Source organism: Schistocerca gregaria, chromosome 7, assembly GCF_023897955.1.
Source record: "Schistocerca gregaria isolate iqSchGreg1 chromosome 7, iqSchGreg1.2, whole genome shotgun sequence".
In the NCBI taxonomy this organism is placed as follows: domain Eukaryota; kingdom Metazoa; phylum Arthropoda; class Insecta; order Orthoptera; family Acrididae; genus Schistocerca; species Schistocerca gregaria.
Genome location: NC_064926.1, coordinates 89409659 through 89432658, shown reverse-complemented (window position 1 = coordinate 89432658; position 23000 = coordinate 89409659). Strand labels below are relative to the sequence as shown.

General features: G+C 38.1%; 1 protein-coding gene across 1 annotated transcript in view; it reads left to right on the top strand.

Moving 5' to 3' along the window:
- Positions 1–23000, top strand: part of LOC126281292 (ras-specific guanine nucleotide-releasing factor 2-like) — a 1771818-nt gene that overhangs the window by 1537120 nt on the left and 211698 nt on the right. Inside the window, exon 23 of the mRNA XM_049980119.1 lies at positions 22241–22338. Coding sequence (XP_049836076.1) covers positions 22241–22338 — 98 coding nt within the window. The remainder of the gene's footprint in view (positions 1–22240; positions 22339–23000) is intronic.

Below are 23000 nucleotides of genomic sequence, written 5' to 3'. Positions count from 1 at the left end.
GCAGAAAATGGAAGGTATGTATAGAAAAGGAATAAAAAAATCTGGAGAGGGAATGTAGAGAGATGCAGAAACAAGAGGAAGAGAAGGCAGAAAATGTATTCCTTTCATTCTGAAATCCGGGGAGGGAGGGAAGCTAGGGTCCTGGGGCAGATCGAAGATGAGTGCAGTGGATCAGTGGATATCCTACTCCAGTCCTGTCACATGCTTATCCTACTGCATCAGACACAAGCTCACCAATGGAAGCAGCCATGTCATATATCAGCTCTGCTTTAATTTCTGTAAACATTTTATATGGACATGACCACCAAACATCTGTCCATGTGAATAAAAGGCTGCTAACAAGCTGTGCGCAAGAGCAGAATTGACCACCCAGTGGCAAACATGCTGCTGAACACAACCTACTAAATTTCAATGGTTGCTTCATGACTCGTGCCATCTGGATCCTTCCTGCCAGCACCAGCTTTTCTGAACTCTGTAGATGCGAGTTATCCTTGCAACACAACTTTCATTCCTGATATCCTCTTGCCCTCAATTTCTCCCCACCCTCTTCCCTACACTTTCCCCTTCCTGGTTTGAGACCCTCTCCTCATGTCATTGTTATTCTCATTGTATGCTGCATGAACTCATAGGCTCATATGTTAGATTCCTATACTGTGCACCTGCTGCTTCACCCTCCCAAATTCCTATCCCTTCCTTGAGCTTCTTTCCTCCAAGAGCTGTCAGCCATTTTTGCACCACCCCCCCTCACACCCCCTGCCATCTTTGTCTCACTCACTCCATCCAATATATCCTCTCATGCAACTCTACCAGTAGAACTTTTACCAGTAGATCTGTATTCGTGGCATTTGTGTGTGTGTGTGTGGGATGGGGCGGAGAGGGGGTGCTTACCTACATGTACTCTAGCTTGAAAGGGGATTCATTTGGAAGTTAGTGATGTGCTCAGTCTTATTTGTGTGCCTGTTGATGACTCAAACCTCTACTATTTGATGAGTTGTTACCTGTATTCCTCAATTATTTACTTTCCGCCAGAACTTTCCATGCCAAAATTACTATTCTTCTTATATATCGCTTGTGATCTGTCATTGGTCTGTGGAAAGTAAAATATATAAACATTCCAAAATTCTTTCATAATATTCCCAGTCACATATGCTCAGTATACAGTTGATATTCCCAGATGAATTTGGATGTAAAACACAACCACCAGTAAATTAATAGATCAGTCCTCAGACCATGTTGAAACAGCATTATTACCAATTTCAACTTCTTAGGAAATTATGAAATGTTATATAGTAACTCATCGACTCAATAGGCCAGAAGACATTCTCACATTGTGTTACTAAGTAATATATTAAAATTCTTATCATTATTTATTGGAGTTATTTTGATTTGTAACTTTGTTTTATAGTATTTTTCCGTTGCCCTTTTTCTTAAAAGATCATCTTATGATAACTTGCTAAGAAGTCAAAACTGTTAATGATACTATGTGAACCAAGACCGAAAAATATAATAAACATATTTCGTTACTTGATGGTCACTGTGTCCCCTTAGGCAATGTGTATACCCTGCAGATGAATCACAAGGCTGTGACAGTACAAATTTATAATAGAAGGGCTGTACCTAAAATTAAGGGAGAAAAAGAAGAGCTTCAGGTACGAGTAGATGAAAGGTGAAGGCATACTGGATATTTGTACATACAGTTTAGCTACCCTAAATTTTATAAGACATCAATCTATTGTCAGTTAAGCTCTTTAAGCCTTACATTCACTTGCCTTTTCAGTTCTTTTGCCTTTCATATAACAAGGAAGGTGAATAAATCTGTGAATGTTGTGCAGTATTGGGGACGTTTTGCTACCTTGGAAATGCATACCACTTTGAATATAATTTCTTTAAAACTACTCAGTTAACAAAGAGCACTTGTAGAAGCTGTGTGGTAGGCCTGAGGTGATAGATTGTGGGAAGATGCCTGGTCCCAGGTGCACACTCTGCAGCTAACAACCATTACTCTGATATCTACATTGATCTCTGGACAGTACATGTCGATATACTAAGGCCTTCGCTTGGGACATCTCCCAATGTTCTCAGTGCAGCAAGTGCAATATCCATTGGCATAATTCTGCTAGGATCACCACCTAATGCGCATCACTCTCAGTGTCCAAAAGAATGACATCATCTACATCCGAGAGCCCTTTTTATATTTGGGCCTCAGGTCTTCACTACTGTCACTGGCATCCGAGCCTCAGCAGTCCTATACGAGCAGGACCACACATCTGCACCAGGCATATATCACTGGGAGGAACAGAAATGGAGTCTGAAGCGTGTGTTGTCAGAAGATGAAGTAGGCTCTGTGGTTGCTGCCTGTGGAGTAACTTGTTATAAGCATTGTCTGATAAGTGCTCAATAACAGGACAAGGGTCAATATAAGTGCAAAGGATTTGACAACTTTTTTCATTTTCTGCTTAAAAGTACAAATGAGACATGCTGCTTCACCATTTGAGGAAGGGTGGAATGGAGGGCTGGAAATACATTTGATGCCACTGACCTCACAGTAATCTTTGAAGGCAGATGAGAATTGCAGCCCATTATTGGAGACCAGTGTGCGAGGCAGTTCTTCAGTGGCAGAGACCTGGGCCAAGGCTGCGAGATGGTGACGTTGCTTGTAGTGGACACTGTGGGTACAACATGGGTGTATTTTGAGATAGCATCCACATTGAGTACCACATCAATCACAAAAATGTACCTCATCCATAACTGAGATAGATGCGGTCTCAGGGGCCAGGGGTGTAAGCCTCGGTATGAAAGATTGTGGGGGTGCTATTTGGTGCTGGGCACACGCAGTGCAGTCGCGGACCATTCTTTCGATATCGCTGTTGATCCCCAACAGTAAATGTGTTGGCAAACTATCGTCTTCATGCAGGACATCCCTCAATGTCCCTGATGCAGCAAGCTCAGTACCAAATGCTCCAGTTCCACTAGGATGATCACCCAGTGTGTTTCAGTCCTAGTGACTGGAATAATGACATCAGTGACAAGTGACAGCCTGTGAGAGCTGAGCTCGGTCACCAACTAGTGGGTGAGGTAAATTGGGCATCTGTGGGTCATGTAGTGGAGGATGTGCCACAAGTTAGGATCACAGTGCATGGTAGTGGTGACACAAGTGACATTTTTCCACTCAGCATCAGTGTGGAAGCAGAGGACCTCCTGTCAGTTAGAGTCATGGTCCAGGCCATTGAGCTGAAACATCAACATGTTGGCATTCGAAAGCTGTGCTGTGGGCTTACACTGTCTGGACTCAGGACAGAGCCCAGCACTGGAGCTGATGGGCTGACTGCACTGGGAGGATGGAGTGTGGCCCAAATAATGCCACCAACAGCTTTTGTTCTGTAATTAGAGAGAAATTTGTCCAGAAAAGATAGACAAGAAAATTTTTAATAGTGAACACTGAACATTTTTATCACCAATGCTTCCTTTATCTGGTGGCTTATAATCTCATTTTGCCCATACATCACCAGAAAATTTTTAGTCTCTTCATTAGTTTCAAAATCTTCGAGACACGTAAGATACATAAAAAACTTTTTCACTTATCTCCATTTTCTCATTGTTTGCTGCAGTTCTTGTGTCTCGGATTAGATTCTTGAGGCTGAAATTTTGACTTTGTGGGTTCTAGTTGACTGGATAATTGATGAAGTAATTTCAGTTTCTATGAATTTTTTATTTCCCATTCTTCTATATCAATTATATAGAATGTCCACTTCCATAAAACCAACAATTACATTGTTATTGCCAAAATAAAAAACACATCCAATTCCATCAGAGGCATGCCCACTACTACTAACTCATTCTGCAGTACTAACAGAATTCCAAAGATTTTACAAAGGAAAACAGTTTACAACCTTTCTTGACAAAAGAAGAGTCTTCACCAAGTCATATCATTATTTTATACATGAGTCCAGAAATAAATTTAACACATATCATCAGATTGTGCAATTAATAATAGCAGTTTTAAGTATGTCAGATATTTGATAATTTCAAATATTTATAAATGAAAAGTAAATCCAACTGCACACACAGAGCCTGCAGATATCAATTTTAACAAATTAATTTATTTGTATTTGTTTCAGCCTGAAATATAATACATCATATACAGAATCATATGAAATTCATTTAGTTAAACAGCAGAGACGATGATGATGTTATTGTATACAAGATTCAAAAGTATTCCTTGTATCAACTATTTCTATAAAAGAAAGATAACATTAGCAGAGGGTGTTCCATTACAATATACCCCTCAGAAAATCTGGATACAGTGCGTTTACAATATTCTGTAACAGATTGCAATGTTTTCCAATCAGTGTACATAATGATGCCAAGAGATAGAATACAGATGTATAGAAGTATCTGATACATAACATATTACAGAAAACATAAGAAAAATATCTGCTACAAAAGTCATAATCTACACATGTATCAGGGTATGGTATTCAGATTTTCAGATCTGTGGAGCATACTGTCACAAGACAATTGATACAAGGTCAAAATTACAACATTGCAACACTAAACTATAGAAATAAATACAGAGCAAATGTAAGTTACTACAGTTACAAACTGTAAGTTTACATCCATAAAAGCAAACCTTCAAAGTCTTAAAAAGAGAAGAGAAGAATTTCAGAGCCTAAGTGTGCGACGAGTGAGCCAACTCAAAAAACTCTCAATGACGGGTACAGACCATAAGAATATACTCAACCATGAGTAGGCATATAGTACAAAATCAATCAGTCACATAAACCAGAGTATTTAAGGATGTGTTGACTCATGACAGAACAAAATAAAGGAAAAATATTAGGGCCTAAGCTTACGATGTGAGGACTGACCCATGACTCCTAACCACACCAGGTACAAACCAGCAAAAAATGATTCGACACAACAAAATAATAAAGTTCACAATCATACCAATACGTTCAATTAAATGCAAAGAGTAGTTGTAAGAAGGCCCTAGCCTCAATCGATGGTTGTATGCTCTCCTTGAGTATACATACACAAAATTGCGATGACCAGGGGCACCCAAAATGGAGTTAAACATGAATCTGCCCACAACTCAAGTTCCAGTCACATGTTATAGCTGTTGTGGTCTTCAGTCCAGGCACTGGTTTAATGCAGTTCTCAGTGTTACTCTATCCTGTGCAAGCTTCTTCATCTCTGAATAACTACTGTAACCTACAGTCTTCTGGATCTGTTTAGTGTATTCATGCCTTGGCCCCTCTACGATTTTTACCTGCTGCAATTCCTTTGATCTCTCAGAATGCGTGCTACCAACTTTTCCCTTCTTCTAGTCAAGTTGTGCCACAAACTCATCTTCTCCCGAATTCTGTACCTCCTCATTAATTACATCTACCCATCTAGACTTCAGGATTCTTCTGTAGCACCACATTTCAAAAGATTCTATTCTCTTCTTGTCTAAACTGTTAATCGTCCATGTTTCACTTCCATACATGGCTGCACACCATACAAAAACTTTCAGATATCACTTCCTGACACATAAATCTATACTTGATGTTAACAAATTTTTCTTCTTCAGAAACGCTTTCCTTGCCATTGCCATATCCTCTCTAATTCGACCATCATTTTTCTCCCCAAATAGCAAAACTCATCTAGTACTTTAAGTGTCTTATTTCCTAGTCTAATTCCCTCAGCATCACCTGATGTAATTCAACTACATTCCATAATCCTCATTTTGCATTCTTTGATGTTCATTTTATATCCTCCTTTCAAGACACTGTCCATTCCATTCAACTGCTCTTCTAAGTCCTTTGCTGTCTCTGACAGAATTACAATGTCATTAGCAAACCTCAAGCTATTTATTTCTTCTCCATGGATTTGAATTCCTACTCCAAATTTTTCATTTGCTTCCTTTACTTTTTGCTCAACATACACATTGAAGAATATCTGGACAGGCTGCAACCCTGGCTCACTCTCTTCTCAACCACTGTGTCCCTTTTGCGCTCCTTGACTCTTATAACTTCCATCTGGTTTCTGTACAAATTGTGAATAGCCTTTTGCTCCCTGTATTTGACCCCGCCACCTTAAGTACTCAAAAGAGAGTATTCCAGTCAACATTGTCAAAAGCTTTCTCTAAGTCTACAAAAGCTAGAAATGTAGGTTTACCTTTCCTTAATCTGTCTGCTAAGATAAGTTGTAGGGTCAGTATGACTAGTTTTTCCATTAGTCTGTAAAGAATTCGTGTTTGTATTTGGCAGCCATGACTTATTAAACTGATAGTTCAGTTATTTTCACAACTGTCAACACTTGTTGGCTTTGGGATTGGAATTATTATATTCTTCTTGAAGTCTGAGGGCATTTCGCCTGTCTCATACATCTTGCTCACCAGTCCAATCAGATACAAGATTGCAAAACTCAGAATAAATACAAGTCAACAGAGTCATAGAAAGCTTTGAATGATGACATAAACAAGTAGGTTGAGGACCGAAATCAGTGTATGAAAGCAAACATGTATACATGTATACACTTGTGCATACTAGTAAATTTCTTCCACACTGTTTGCTAATTGTGCATACAAACTAACCCATGTATGTAGAGACCTAGAAGACTCATTACAACTGATAAAAAAATACATACTGATTTAAAATTACATAATGTATTGGAAGTTAATCCATCTGCTTGAAAAAACATTCATTTATGTGAAATAACTATGTATTTAGCAGTCTTGGTTAACAATTCACAAATATCAGTTGCAATCGTGATGTAGTTGACAGATGTTTAAGTACATTTCCCAGCCCCTATGATCTCTTGTAAGTTGACTGGTCAAGCATGGTGCAGCCATAGAGCAGTGTGGGGACTGGATCTGCACACATCTTTCAATTTTCTTCCTAGAGTTCTCATCACATGCTTCAATGGATAGGTAAATTACTGTCTGGCATTCACATCAAATCCTGAAACATTGTTTTGTGTACTAAATATGCTATTCAATACCTTTTTCGCATCACATGAAATATGCTCTCCCTATTCATTTTTCAAAGTCATTTATATGGGATTTATATTAGGTGCAATTAAAAAGAGTTCACATATGAAACATTAATAATCAGAGTTAAATGCAATAAAAAAAGAAATGAACTAACAAGGTGATGCTCGCAGATATACTGAGATACGATTCCTAATTTTTGCAGTACAAATTATGAACATTGTCCCATTTCAAAACTGTAAAAAGATCTACTCATTTAATCTTATGGCATATACGTATCAAATTCTAAAGCACAAATCTATTACAGAACATAACTATACAGGGTGGAGAAAATTGTGTCACAAATTTTTAACCATGGATAGCTGATGCCAGTAGGAACCAGAATTACTAATGTTGTGTTGCTAAAAAAATGCACCATTTTTAAAATATGTAAACTTATTGCCACACCCTCTGATTGGCCATGGCATTACCCTGTTGCTGTTCATGTGTTTACAGGCAGCGCTATGGTTGTAGGTTCACACATACAAACATCCCTCACCCCATCACTGCCCCAACATGATACACACAGGTGTCAAATAAATCTTGCTCTTTGTCTCCACCTCATGTCAGAGGCATTCACATATAAGCTTTGCATCGGAGCACACACACGTCACCTGCAATTTAGTCATACAGTAAGCATGGTGGCACAGTATTCGTTTGAAGAACGAGATATGGTTTATGTTTATGGAGTAGCCAATAGTAATGCACGTGAAGCTTGACCATTGTATGAGGAATGGTACCCAATGAGATGCCACCCACACTTGCAAACATTTACAGCAATTCACCAGTGACTTGGTAAAACAGGCTCATTAGCAGGATGTCACAGTGATGATGGAAGACCTCAAACATGACAGGATGCTGCATTTGAAGAGACTGTTCTTGAGCGCTTCGAGGAAACACCTGCAGTGATTACTCGAGCAGTTGGACATGAAATGGGGGTCACTCATTGGTTAGTCTGGGAGGTTTTGAGGGATGACGGCTACCATCCATTTAGTTTCCACCCTGTCCAAGACCTAAATCCTGTGGCAGACTATGAACACAGGCCAGGGTTTTGCCAGTGGTTTCTGTGACATCTCGATGTCCTCATCATTGTGTTGTTTTCTGGTGAGTGGACCTTCCATCGGGATGACCTTTGCACACTTGAAACATTCATTACTGGGCAAGGAGAAATCCTCATGTCACATACATCCACAGACACCAGGAATGATTTTTGCTCACCATTTGGGCAAGCATTGTGGGTGACCATCTGATTGGGCTGGTCTGTCTCCCTCCTCTACTTACCGGATCAAAATACCTCCACTTTTTGCAATAAACTCTACCTGGCCTGCTGGAAGATGTTCCCCTGGACATACAGCTATGCACGTGGTTGCAGCATGATTGTGCACCCTCACATAATAGTCATGCTGTGCACAGATATTTAAATGAACTCTTCAATGGCCAGGTAATTGGCAGAGGTGCTCATAACACATGGTCCTTGCGATCACCAGACCTCACAACATCAGAGTTTTTCCTGTGGGAATTCTTTAAGGTTCTAGTTTGCCCACCCAAATGTTAAATACCTAGAAATGAAGAGGAGTTAATGTATTGCGTTCAACATGCCACCAGTCACTTCAGGGCAATGTCAGCTATCTTTGAAAGAGTTCGGCAAAACACCGTTCAGTGTTACCAAGCTTGTGTCGCATCACAAGGTCAGCAGTTCAACCATGGCCTTTAGTAAACAATGTCCTAGCTACAATAAAGGCTGTTTTCAGGGCGAACACAATTTGTAAAAGACTTTCTGTACGTGAACTAATAGCTGCTGACAGGTTTGTTCCCAGTACGTCTTATCATTAAACTACAATGGATGTGTTGGGACCCTGGTGGATTTGCCCGCAGAGTGGAAGGCTGGTGCACTATCACTGAGCATGCGGACCACGTTGCATATGTCGTGATCTCCAGCAGGAAAAGCATTCGTGGTCATATGTTGTCCAGAGCATCCGGCAATAGGGCAATCCCATGGCCAATCGGAGTGTGTGGCACCAAGTATTGGGCTACCTGTACCAATCAAACAGTTCCCTTCCCACTGATTAATCTTAATCTTAATGTAAGGACATTCTAAATCTAAATAATCGTCATGTAGACCTACACAGCATTATTAATTTCGGTACCTATTGTCATCAGTTCTCCAGGGTTAAAATTTTGTGACGCAATTTTTCTCCACATTGTTTAGTGTATCATAGATTTTAACTCAGTTAAAACATAAGATAGAACTCTACAAATCACATCATATTACATACTAAACTCATGACAAACAAAACACAGTTATCTGTTTTGAATCTATGGATAGATTTAACCTCAGTCAATGGATAAGGTAGAACTCTAGAAATTGCATTGTCTTACATACTACATTCATGACAAACAAAACACTATTTATATAGTCTGCTAAGTCTACAAATGTAGTGAATATTTTCTTCTATACAAGATAACATTATGCATCTATGTTCAAAGGTTTTGCCTTCTATACCAAACGTTAAAAGAACCTGAGATTTTACCAATTTGCTTTGTTACCTACCTATATAGTTTCTCTTATCTTTACACCTGCAACAGGCATTTCCACAAAGTTCTTACTATAATTCATCTTGTCTCTAAATTGTTCACATATACCAGATACTCTCCTGAAGAGGCGCAGCAGCCTTTTCAGTGGTTGCAGGGGCAACAGTCTGGGTTATTGACTGACCTGGCCTTGTAACACTAACCAAAACAGCCTTGCTGTGCTGGTACTGTGAACGGCTGAAAGCAAGGGGAAACTATGGCCGTAATTTTTCCCGAGGGCATGCAGCTTTACTGTATGGATAAATGATGATGACATCCTCTTGGGTAAAATATTCCGGAGGTAAAATAGTTCCCGATTCGGATTTCTGGGCGGGGACTACTCAGGAGGACGTCATTAGCAGAAGAAAGAAAACTGGCGTTCTACGGATCGGAGCATGGAATGTCAGTTCCCTTAATCAGGCAGGTAGGTTAGAAAATTTAAAAAGGGAAATGGATTGGTTAAAGTTAGATATATTGGGAATTGGCAAAGTTAGGTGGCAGGAGGAACAATACTTCTGGTCATGTGAATACAGGGTTATAAATACAAAATCAAATAGGGGTAATGCGGGGGTAGGTTTAATAATGAATAAAAAAATAGGAGTGCGGGTAACTTACTACAAACAGCATAGTGAATGCCTTATTGTGGCCAAGATAGACATGAAGCCCAAGCCTACTACAGTAGTACAAGTTTATATACCAACTAGCTCTGCAGATGACGAAGAAATTGAAAAAAATGTATGATGAGATAAAAGAAATTATTCAGATAGTGAAGGGAGACGAAAATTTAATAGTCATGGGTGACTGGAATTCGTCAGTAGGAAAAGGGAGAGAAGGAAACGTAGTAGGTGAGTATGGATTGTGGGTAAGAAACGAAAGAGGAAACTGCCTGGTAGAATTTTGCGCAGAGCACAACTTAACTTGGTTCAAGAATCATGAAAGAACACTGTATACATGGAAGAAGCCTGGAGATACTGACAGGTTTCATATAGATTATATAATGGTAAGACAGAGATTTAGGAAACAGGTGTTAAATTGTAAGACATTTCCAGGGGCAGATGTGGACTCTGACTACAATCTATTGGTTATGAACTGCAGATTAAAATTAAAGAAACTGCAACAAGGTGGGAATTTAAGGAGATGGGACCTGGATAAACTGACTAAACCAGAGGCTGTACAGAGTTTCATGGGGAGCATAAAGGACAATTGACAATAATGGGGGCAAGAAATACAGTAGAAGAAGAATGGATAGCTTTGAGGGATGAAGTAGTGAAGGCAGCAGGGGATCAAGTAGGTAAAAAGAGGAGGGCTAGTAGAAATCCTTGGGTAACAGAAGAAATATTGAATTTAATTGATGAAAGGAGAAAATATAAAAATGAAGTAAATGAAACAGGCAAAAAGGAATAGAGACGTCTCAGAAATGAGATCGACAGGAAGTGCAAAATAGCTAAGCAGGGATGGCTAGAGGACAAATGTAAGTATGTAGAGTCTTATCTCACTAGGGGTAAGATAGATACTGCCTACAGAAAAATTAAAGAGACCTTTGGAGAAAAGAGAACCACTTGTATGAATATCAAGAGCTCAGATGGAAACCCAGTTCTAAGCAAAGAAGGGGAAGCAGAAAGGTGTAAGGAGTATATAGAGGGTCTATACAAGGGCAATGTACTTGAGGGCAATATTATGGAAGTGTAAGAGGATGTAGATGAAGATGAAATGGGAGATATGATACTGCGTGAAGAGTTTGACAGAGCACTGAGAGACCTAAGTTGAAACAAGGCCCCGTGAGTAGACAACATACCATTAGAACTACGGATAGCTTTGGGAGAGCCAGTCCTGACAGAACTCTACCATCTGGTGAGCAAAATATATGAGACAGGCGAAATACCCTCAGACTTCAAGAAGAATATAATAATTCCAATCCCAAAGAAAGCAGTTGTTGACAGATGTGAAAATTACTGAACTATCAGTTTAATAAGTCACGGTTGCAAAATACTAACTGAAATTCTTTATAGACGAAAGGAAAAACTAGTAGAAACCGACCTTGGGGAAGATCAGTTTGGAATCCGTAGAAATACTGGAACATGTGAGGCAATACTGACCCTACGGCTTATCTTAGAAGCTAGATTAAGAAAAGGCAAACCTACGTTTCTAGCCTTTGTAGACTTAGAGAAAGCTTTTGACAACGTTAACTGAAATACTCTCTTTCAAATTCTGAAGGTGGCAGGGGTGAAATAAAGGGAGCAAAATGCTATTTACAATTTGTACAGAAACCAGATGGCAGTTATAAGAGTGGAGGGGCTTGAAAGGGAAGCAGTGGTTGAGAAGGGAGTGAGACAAGGTTGTAGCCTATCCCTAATGTTATTCAATCTGTATTTTGAGCAAGCAGTAAAGGAAACAAAAGAAAAATTCGGAGTAGATATTAAAATCCATGGAGAAGATATAAAAACTTTAAGGTTTGCCAATGACATTGTAATGCTGTGAGAGACAGCAAAGAACTTGGAAGAGCAATTGAACGGAATGGACAGTGTCTTGAAAGGAGGATATAAGATGGATATCAACAAAAACTAAATGAGGATAATGGAATGTAGTCGAGTTAACTCGGGTGATGCTAAGGGAATTAGAATAGGGAATGAGACACTTAAAGTAGTAAAGGAGTTTTGCTATTTGGGGAGCAAAAGAACTGATGATGGTCGAAGTAGAGAGGATATAAAATATAGACTGCAAATGGGAAGGAAAGTGTTTCTGAAGAAGATAAATTTGTTAACATCGAGTATAGGTTTAAATGTCAGGAATTTGTTTCTGAAAGTATTTGTATGGAGTGTAGCCGTGTATGGAAGTGAACATGGACGATAAATGATTTAGACAAGAAGAGAATAGAAGCTTTCGAAATGTGGTGCTACAGAAGAATGCTGAAGATTAGGTGGGTAGACCACATAACTAATGAGGAGGTATTGAATAGAATTGGGGAGAAGAGGAGTTTGTAGCACAACTTGACTAGAAGAAGGGATCTGTTGGTAGGACATGTTCTGAGGCATCAAGGGATCCCCGATTTAGTATTGGAGGGCAGCGTGGAGGGTAAAAATCGTAGAGGGTGACCAAGTGATGAATACACCAAGCAGATTCAGAAGAATATAGGTTGCAGTAGATACTTGGAGATGAAGAAGCTTGCACAGGATAGAGTAGCATGGAGAGCTGCATCAAACCAGTCTCAGGACTGAAGAACACAACAACAACAACAACAACAACCACAAATTGGGCTACCTGTAACAGTCACGCAGTTCCCTTCCCACTGATTAATCTTAATCTTAATGTAAGGACATCCAAAATCTGAATCATCTCTGTTGTTAGACATTTCACATACTAGACCATTTTCAATTTCATCAAATGCTACATTCACATGGTTTTACAGGATTTTATCAGATTTACTGGTATCATAATATTACTTTGGTTACAAATGTTGTCAGGTATAGATTGAACACACTGAATTCATTCCATAGCACAACTAACATCATTCATTACAAAAGGAACACAAAATATATTACTGTCAAAATTACACTTCCTGATTAGATCTTCTTTCACTGTGTTCCATCAATTTGGGTACAAATTTTGACTAACAACAGCTAACTTATTCCAGAATGCACTTTTATTTATGTCATCATCAATCTGGTCCCATACAGACTTCAAAAAGTTTTTGCCTTTATTCTCTAGGCTCACCAATAACTCACCTTTACTGTTTGAATCATTATTGTGCATGATGTTAATGAAAAATTGCTTTGACTGGACTGGTATTCCATGACTCTCACCTACATCATCACAGACATCACTTACCTCATCTGTATTCAAAAATAACTCTGAAACTTCATTATTCTTAAACTCCACAAATATCTGATATTCATCATCATCATCAGTATCACCATTATCATACTCTTCCAAAATTACTTCATCAACAACATCATTAACAACACAAGTCTCATCTCCATCAAAGCCACATACTTCAGCTACATTCATTTGCACTGAGCTACCAGTCTCAGACTTACCACCCTCAGTTATTTTACAGCTCTCATTCACATCGACATCAAGAATACCACCTAATCCAGATCCAATACAGTCATCATATATTTTACATACATCAATAACACTGTTTTCTGACCAAGAGAAGAAATCATTAGTACACACTACATCAGAATTCTCATTACTCTCACATTCTGGTTTGTGTCTAGCACCTACATCACTATAATTAAACATAATATCCCAAAACATTTGATCAAAACATACATGAGAAATCTGATATTCCTTCTGTTCAACTTCAGATACCTGTGCTACATTGTTAACACTGATATTATTGTCTAATTGCAAGTGTCAATTTGGGGTCCTGTGCTTGATGTGTTTCCTCGCCCCCAAACTGTGGACCTTCATTGAGGTGGACAGCCATTTCCCTAGTAGTTACCTCTATGCTTGTTTCTCATATTAAATTGCCCATGGTTATCCCCATTATTCCTATTCTGCAGATGTTCAAAATTTCTGTCTCTATTACCAATTTGGACCCTGATAGAAGTTACCACCACCTCTGATTCTGTAGTTATTACAATTGTGTTCTATATTATTTTGATAATTATGGCACATGCCTCTTTCTACTCCTCTATCCTGCCTGTCAACTGTCAGTCCATGTACTAATACCACTGCAATCTCTCTAATAATCTTTTGAGTGCATCAATCAATGTCATTTTGTCAAATGGTTTGTCAAGGTGTGTTAGTTTCTTAAGTCGAGTCTTACAAAACTCTTTCAGAGTACCGTCCCTATTCCTATAATTAGGACCATTCAAAAATTCACTTTTAATTCTCCCCTGTTCAGCTTCCAAGCAAAATTTATTTTAAAATCCTTTTTTTCAAAACTTTGATATGTCTGCTATTGATTTAAATTTAAATTTATCCAAGACAGAGCTTTGCCTTCAAGACATCTCTTAACAAATTAAATTTTTTGATCATCATTCTTGCCTGACACAAAACTATCTCTACAGCGGTGCAGAAAATCCACTGGATGTAAATTGTCTGATGGAAAACTTTTGATTGGAATGTTGGACCATGCAGTACCATTGCTGGAATAAAGATTTTTGTGAATACAGTTTTCCTGAACTACTAAATTTTTTTTATCTAAAACATTTATGTTAGTTAGCATACTATTTTCAGCATTTAAAATTTTTTAATCTAAACTACTTAAGCTATGCTCCATTTTTTCCACAATGGCCTTCTGTTCAGCACTGATGTCATTAACATTCTATGTCTCTTGTGCATATTGGGCAACTCATTTTCCAAAACAATAAATTTATTTCCTAAGACATTGACTTTTTAATCCCTCTGATGACCCATCTTTTAGCTCCAAAAACTGATTACTAAGTTGGTTTAACTGGTATTGAACCCTATCCATTTTACTATGGTTCTCAGTTTTTAGGTCATTTAATTGTTCTTGTAGTTAAGTAAATTTGCTGTCATTGTCTGTCCTTATTTAACTGCTCATTAACTGCACTAAATTTGCTATTGTTATCTATTTTTATTTTAGTTAACTGGTCATTAACTGTTCTAAATTTGGTATTGTTATCTGTCTTCATTTCACCTAATTTTGCTAAAATCAACTACAAAATATCTGTTTTCACCATTTCTTTGCTAACTACACTTTCACTTAGTTGAAACATTTTCTGGCTGGGTCCTACAGCTTTCACATCTACATCACTACTGCCCATATCTCTATTCATTTTTCCAGCAATCACACGAGTGATTGGAGATTCAAATAAACTGCAATTGACACAAATCACTGTCTTTTTTTCTTCTGCAACACGGTAGACTTCATTATCAGTCAACTGATCCAGGATGATGCCAACAGTTGTAATCTTACCCTTCTCATACATCACCAGAAAATTTCAGTCTCTTCATTAGTTTCAAAAGCTTTGAGAGGTGTAAGATATACAAAAATCTTTTTTACTTATCTTCATTTTCTCATTGTTTGCTGCAGTTCTTACATCTAGTGGTAGATTCTTGAGGCTGAAAATTTGACTTTGTGGGTTCTAGTTGACTAGAAAATTAATGAATTAATTTCTGTTTCTATGACTTTTTTATTTTATCCCATTCTTATACGTCACACTGACTTTACAATCTCCACTTCCATGAAACCAACAGTTACATTGTTATTTCCAAAATTAAAAACACGCCTGATTCCATCAGGGAGGCATGCCCACTACTATGAACTCATTCTGCAGTACTGACAGAATTCCAAAGAGTTTACAAAGCAAAATAGTTTACAACATTTCTTGACAAAGGAAGAGTCTTCACCAAGTCATATCATTATTTTATACATGAGTCCAGAAATAAATTTAACAAATATCATCAGATTGTGCAATTAATAATAGCAGTTTTAAGTATGTCAGATATTTGATAATTTCAAAAATTTCTGAAAGAAAAGTAATTCCAGCTGTGCACACAGAGGCAGCACATATTGAATTTTAACCAATTAATTTCTTTTTATACATTTCAGCCTGAAATACAATACAAAAAAAGGAGAGAGAGAGAGAGAGAGAGAGAGAGAGAGAGAGAGAGAGAGAGAGAGAGAGAGAGAGAGAGGGAGAGAGTAGAGGAGTAGAGGAGGGTGTCACATTACAAGCTTTTGTGCTGTGCAGCGGTCAATGTCTCGGATGCGTAAGCTATAGGCTGTTCAGGGTGATTCCAATTCTTGTGTGCCAAGACTGCTCTGATGCCATAGGCAGATGCATCACCAGCCACAGTAAATGGGCAACTGAGATAGAATGTCATGAGGCAAGGGGAAAATTTGAGCACAGTTTTTAATTCAGTAAAAGCCCAATTCTAGGCAGGGCTCCAGTTGTAAGGCACACCCTTTTTTATGGAACTAATTGAGCGGTTGTGTAATGTGAACCATCTGAGGATTGAACTTGAAATAATAGTTGATTTTTCCAAAAAACACCTGTAATTCAGGTAATTTCTTCAGATGGTGTAAGGAATATGTTGCAGTGACATTCCAATCAGTATGCCTGACTCCCTCTTTGTTGAAGCAAATACATCACTTCTGGCTGAGAAAACCTGCCCTTCTACAAATGAAAATACAAGCCTACATTCCATAGAATCATAAAAAGGGCATGGAGGTTTTGCAAATGTTGCTGGTGGAAATTTGCTGCATCAGCTGTTGTAGAAACCTTTGGAAATCTCTGAGAGCTGACACAAGGTAAATATCAGTGAGGTCAATATTGGAGTAATATTCTCCTCCAGCAAGTTTGGCATGGAGATCCTGTGACCAGGGGATAGGATAAGTTTCCACCTTTAATTGGGTATTGACTGTTGTCTTGAAATTTCCACACAACTAGACAGAGCTATTGGAGTTTCTGATGATGAATCTCGGAGTGGCCCATGTGCTAGATTTCACTGGCTCAACAACCCCAGCAGCCTGGAGATGACTGATCTCCTGTTTTACAGCACCATGCAAGGTAACCAGAATTGGTCCAGTGTGGTAAAAGGGTGGTGTGTCATTTGCCCAAAGGATGATCTGCACCTGAAAGTCTGAAGCTCACCCCAAATCCAGCTGAAATGTACACACAAATGCAATGCAGAGATTGCCCTATTCCTAAAAAGGGACTGCAGTTGATATGACACTGACTACATCAGAGTCAGTAAACCCAAACAATATCAAGGTGTGAAGGCCAAAAACATTGGTAGCAGTTGACTGGTTGATGACAAACAGTGCAATGAACCGAGTAATGTGTTTGATGCTGCAGTGATTGAGAACTTCCCACAAAGAGAAATAGAATGATCTCCATAGACCACCAGTGCCACAAGGATGAGGACAATTCCTGCAAGCTAAGGCATGCGTAAGTTGCCTGATTTATGTAAGAAATTATGGCCCTGTGTCCAACTGGAAGTGGATGTCCTAGTGAGAAATGTGAAGTGCAAGAATCAGTTTGCACATGAAGGGGTCACTTGGAGGGATTATAGAATGCAGTGCGTATATGGTAGATAATGCAGTCTTAGGGCAGGATGGGAGTGGGTTGTGCAGCTTTGACACACTGAGTGGAAATGCCCCTCTTTGCCACAGCACATGCAGGACCCCAGTAATAATCACAGTCTGCTTGAGACTGGGCAGAACACTGTGAGAATGAAGGGAGCGGCACCCATGACCATTGACGAGACATGACCAGAGGCTTTGACACCATAGAGACCTTGGAAAAAGAAAAATCACAATGTTTCTGCAATCTAGGACTCATCATATGCCTACAACACAGGAATGGAATGCATGGTGGCATGTTAGCTGCCACAGCTTGTGGCCTCACCATGAGCTGTTCGTTAGCAGCCTGTGCAATTTGAAACAAATGTCTGATGCTCAGTGTGTGCTGCAATGAAGCATGCCCCTGTGTGGACCTCTGGAACTATGATGTCTCAAATCTAGGAGACTACATACAAATCTTCGCTGCCTTGGTTGACACAAGTGAAGTCATATTTGCAGCTGAGACAATGCAAGTCAGTGACCTACGAGCTGTATGTTTGTCCAGCCTGTTTATGGTATTGGTGGAACTTGAGCCTAGAGGCAATTGCATGATATCTCTGAAAATAATAATTAATCAACAGAATGCACACCTCCTGAAATGAGAGCATGACTGGGTGGACAAAGGCGCTAATTGTTTCAGCTGAAAAAATGTTACCCATGTTGCCCGTAACAGAAATAACAATTGCTGCAGTGAATCATGCATGACTTGAAATGCTGAAAAATATTGCTTCAGTTGAAGCAAAAATGTGCCCCAGTCCCCTGCAGCATCACTGGAAAATTGAAAGAATGTATGATGTATGGGAGCATTAGTTGCTGGTTTCACTGAGGCCTGGAGCAAAATGGTCTCGTGTGCTTGTAGTCTGTGTGCCTCAAGCTGTATCAACTTTCATAGCAAGCCTATCTGCACCTGCTGCTGTTACATTAGGTGCTGCTATTGCCGCAGCAGGAAAACCAATTTAGTGTCCATGCTAGTAAACAACTTCCTTTCTCCTTATTGTCAATTCTATACTGGGTAATCCAGCTGGCCCTATCTATGGGTTCCATGCAACCTGGAGTGCCCTCAAAAACCATGTGAAATATGTTCATTCTCTCACTTGCTATGCACAAAATATTATTCCTACATAAAAAATGAACATGGCCTTTTTGGTTGAAATTTAATGTATATAAATTTTCTACTAGGAAATGTTTTTGCCAAATGCCATAGTTTTTGAATTATTCAAGAAAACATATACAGAAGTGACCATCAAACATGTTTTTCTTGAATAACTCAAAAACCTTGTCCTGTAGTGAAAACATATCCCAGTACAAAATTTAACTACATTAAATATCGTGCAAAAATATCCTGTTCATTTCTTTCTCGATTTCATAAAACCCATAGGTAGTGGCAGCTGAATCACCCTTTATATACAGGTAACTGGATATCAGCACATGTGTCAGTAGCCAGGAGAGACATGTGTGAAGTCACAAGGTGGAAGAGCAAGGGAGTATTGGTACAAACATAACATAGCAAAACACATAACTGTGTGGCTGCAACAATCCTGCCTGCATGTTATTGTTTGCATGGAGAGACTCATGGATCATAGTGTAATTGCAAAATGTAGACTGAATCTGCTGGCAATCATGATAGTGAGGGGATAAAATGAGTAACTATTGTTAACTGAAAGTATGTTCTATGATTGCTTCTAGAACAAATTGAAATAATTATATAACCTGTATCATCATCAGCAGTTTGACATCCACTTCTGTATAAAGGCCTCTTCAGGACTTTTCTGTGTATTATGGTCTTCATCAGCATGCTTCCTCACTACTGTTGTAGGATTTCTTGTGTTGTCTACCCTCTCTCCATGAGATCATCATCTCATTCTTTTCTTATCCATTTCAATCCAGTAAAGAATTTCATTTGCCCATCTGCCATTTACCTGGTTGTGTGTTCAACTTCCAGTTCCACTTCATTTTCATTATAGCCATAATTACATCTCCATTCCAGTTTGTTCTCTGATCCATTTGTTTCTCTTCCCGTCTCTCAAAGTAATGTCACACATTCACCTCTCTGTGTGGAAAATTCTGTTTAGTTTACCTAATGCACCCCATTAATGTTGTGCTTATTTGTTTTCCCATCCATCAAGTCATTCTCTTCAACTGTCCTACATACAAAAGCTCACCAGCTGGGACTGTAACTTCATTATTAATTTTTAAATTCTTATATATTGCTTATATATTACAGTAGCCTTATTCTACCTGTTTTGTGGGCCTCCTTTCAAATGTGCTCCAGTAATTTCTTTTAATGTTGATGTCTATCTGCAGTGGAGGCAAATGGTACAATGAAATTAGTAAAATGAAGGTACCTCAGATACATTTCATTGATGCATAGGCCTTATTCATTTACCCATTTTTTTATTTTTATGTTTTTAAAATATTGTTGTTTGTATTTCTTTGATTGTTTTGATGTGGTCTGGCACAACTTTATCTCCTGTGCCAACATCTTCATTGCAAGTAGGACTTGCACAGATTGTTCTCAGTTACAGCCTTTGTTATCGGTACACTGTCACTGTGTGCTTCAGTTTTACCTTATGTTCTCATCATTATTCTTTAGCAGACCAGTCCACATTGCATCTAAACTGACATTTATTTATTTAACTTGAACAGTGAACATTCAGACCCTTTATTACATTAGACTAGGTTTTAGGAGGAAAGATAAGTAAGCTGAAATACAAAACAAATATCAAATAAAATAAAATAATAAAGATGAAATAAAAGAGACATAAAAAGATTAAAATATTTATGCAAAATCAGAGAAATGGCTGGACAAGAAAAGACTTCCAAGCAAAGTTTTCTTTTAGATAGACTTTGATGTTTCTCAGAAGGAAAAATGAGTACTGGAGTAGCTTTGAAACTTTAGGTGTTCATGTTACAAAATATGAGTGAATGCTACAGCTAGCTGTGAAATCAGCAAATCATGTAGCTGTTAAAATTTATGCTCATTATTAACGTGTAACCCACCTTTGGTTTCAGTGCATCAACCTAGAGCTTTCAACAAGTGGAAAATCTCTTAGCACGGTTACCACTAACTGTATTTTTAGAAATACAAAAGAACTTAGTTCTTTCTGCTCCATCACCCACAGAAAAGGATGCTCACAGAAATATATCATCAACAATAATAAAAACATATTATTCCCTGTGGACTGGATATCATTTTTCATTATGCCATACACTTAGTTGTAAGTGAATCATGACAGGTATGGTGGGGAAGTATGCAATGATCATGTGATGTCTTGCAGAAGTGTTCCCCAGCTCCCTTGATTTCTTTCTTACTTACTTACTTATAAACCTGGCTAAACAAACTGTAGTCATCCTTTAGCCTCACCAATTAGACTCCTCCACCTTCTTCAGTCCATGTATTCTTGTGCAGCTAATCCTCTCATAATCATATCCTCTCTGACCCCATCAATCTATCTCAGCTATAGTCCTCCCCTTGGTCTGTTGCTCTGATGTCTTCTTCCACCACCTGCCTGGTGATTTGGCCTTCTTGACAAATATGTGCCAATACCACTTCAGTTTCCTCTCTTTAATCACTGCCACAATGGTCAGGGATTTCTGCAAATCCTGCAGCCTGCAATTTTTCCTTTTTCCTCAGTTGTCACTATTCTACACTGGTCCAAAAATTTGTCTCAGAAGAGCACTCTCAAATTTCAGGAGCTTTCTTTGAGTCTTCTGTGTCAGACTCCAGGTCTGTGCAGAAGCATGGGTGGGTTGTATTTCAACCCTGTGAATCCTAATCTTTGTGGATCTTGATACAAGCCATGCCTTAAGTAGATTTCTGAGTGCAAACGTGGACCTGCTTCCTACTTGAATTCAAGTCATTATTTCCTAGTCTCTCTCATTCCTTCATTGAGTAATGCCTCAAGTTATTTTAACTCTTTTACCGTTTCAAAGGATTTTACGTTCATGTGTAAAGGGCTGTTGTTATTCTGTCATTTATTTGGTCTTGTCCATATTCACCTTCATCTCTGTTCTCATTGCCTCTTCCATTAACCTCTTATCACATGAATCAGATCTTCTTCATACTGCATTATTAAAATTACCTCATAGGTCCGGGTGTTGATCCTTCTGATTTCTTAACATGTTAATTTCTTGCCATAGCGACAAGGGCTATAAAGGAAATAGATGAGGTAAAGAAGAATAACAAGGAAAGATATAATTGAAAATGAATTCTTCCACAGTGAAATTCCCTATTTAACACATCCACACAAAATTAGTTTTTAAAAATTACCAGTATTGTGAATAATGCATGGGTAGAAGAGGATGCTTTAATGCTCCAAATAAAAATCATTTGTATACAACTTTCTGTGTTTTGTGTCTTCCAGTGTAAGTAACATAATTAATTTCTTACAGAACAACATAAAAAAAGAGTTTAAATATGATTGTATTATTTGTTTTGTGTAGAGCTACTTTGCAGAACATGTTTATCATATATTATTAACATGTTAAAAATGGAAAAGTTGTATGTTTGGAATGTAACAATTGTTTGAAAGTTGTATGTTTGATTTTCTTTCATTATAAATTCTAAAGTAAGAAATAGTTATGAAATAAATAATTGAATGTTCCTTTTACTATTTCAGACACCAAGTAAAGAAAACATAGAAACACTTTCAGCTCTTGAAATAGCAGAACAGATGACATATGTGGATCATCAGATATTTATTTCGATTTCAAGCGAGTAAGTGTTGAATTATTTTAAATTTCTATGCCAACACTAATAATAAAAATAGTATAATTTTTCCTTGTGGATTACTGTCTCTCTTACTGAAAATATTCTAATATCTCACAATGTGGGATGGAAGGTGAATATCCATACATCAACCACTGAAACAAAAAAAGCAGAGTTTTTCTGGAATGCAAATATCTGGCTTCCAGAAATCATACATATTTCATTCAGGTTTTCCTGGTTTCTAACTGGTTATTTTTCATGATGTAGAAAAGCTTGAAATTATTTTGAATTCATTAACCAAGTATAGAACTTTTTTTCAGCAACATGGCAGCTTATGAGGATATACAATATATTGGAAGGTACTTTTTCTTATTTACTTGGCATCTGTAACTGACCATTCTTTTATTCAATCACACATTGTGTTTGACAAACCCCATTAAGATGCAAAATCCTGAGGGATGCACAGCAAGTCAAAATTTATTTTATCATAGAAATAAATGTGCAGCTTAGTGTATGATATAATTAACAGGAAAACTGTACCTTAAAAATGAGTGTATGACCACTCTTTGGAAGTAATAGGGTAACTGGTCATCCATCACTCTTGAAGTCTCATTACTACATTTAAGTTTGTATTATTTTTGGAAACCACATCGCAGGAGAGGTTATGAATC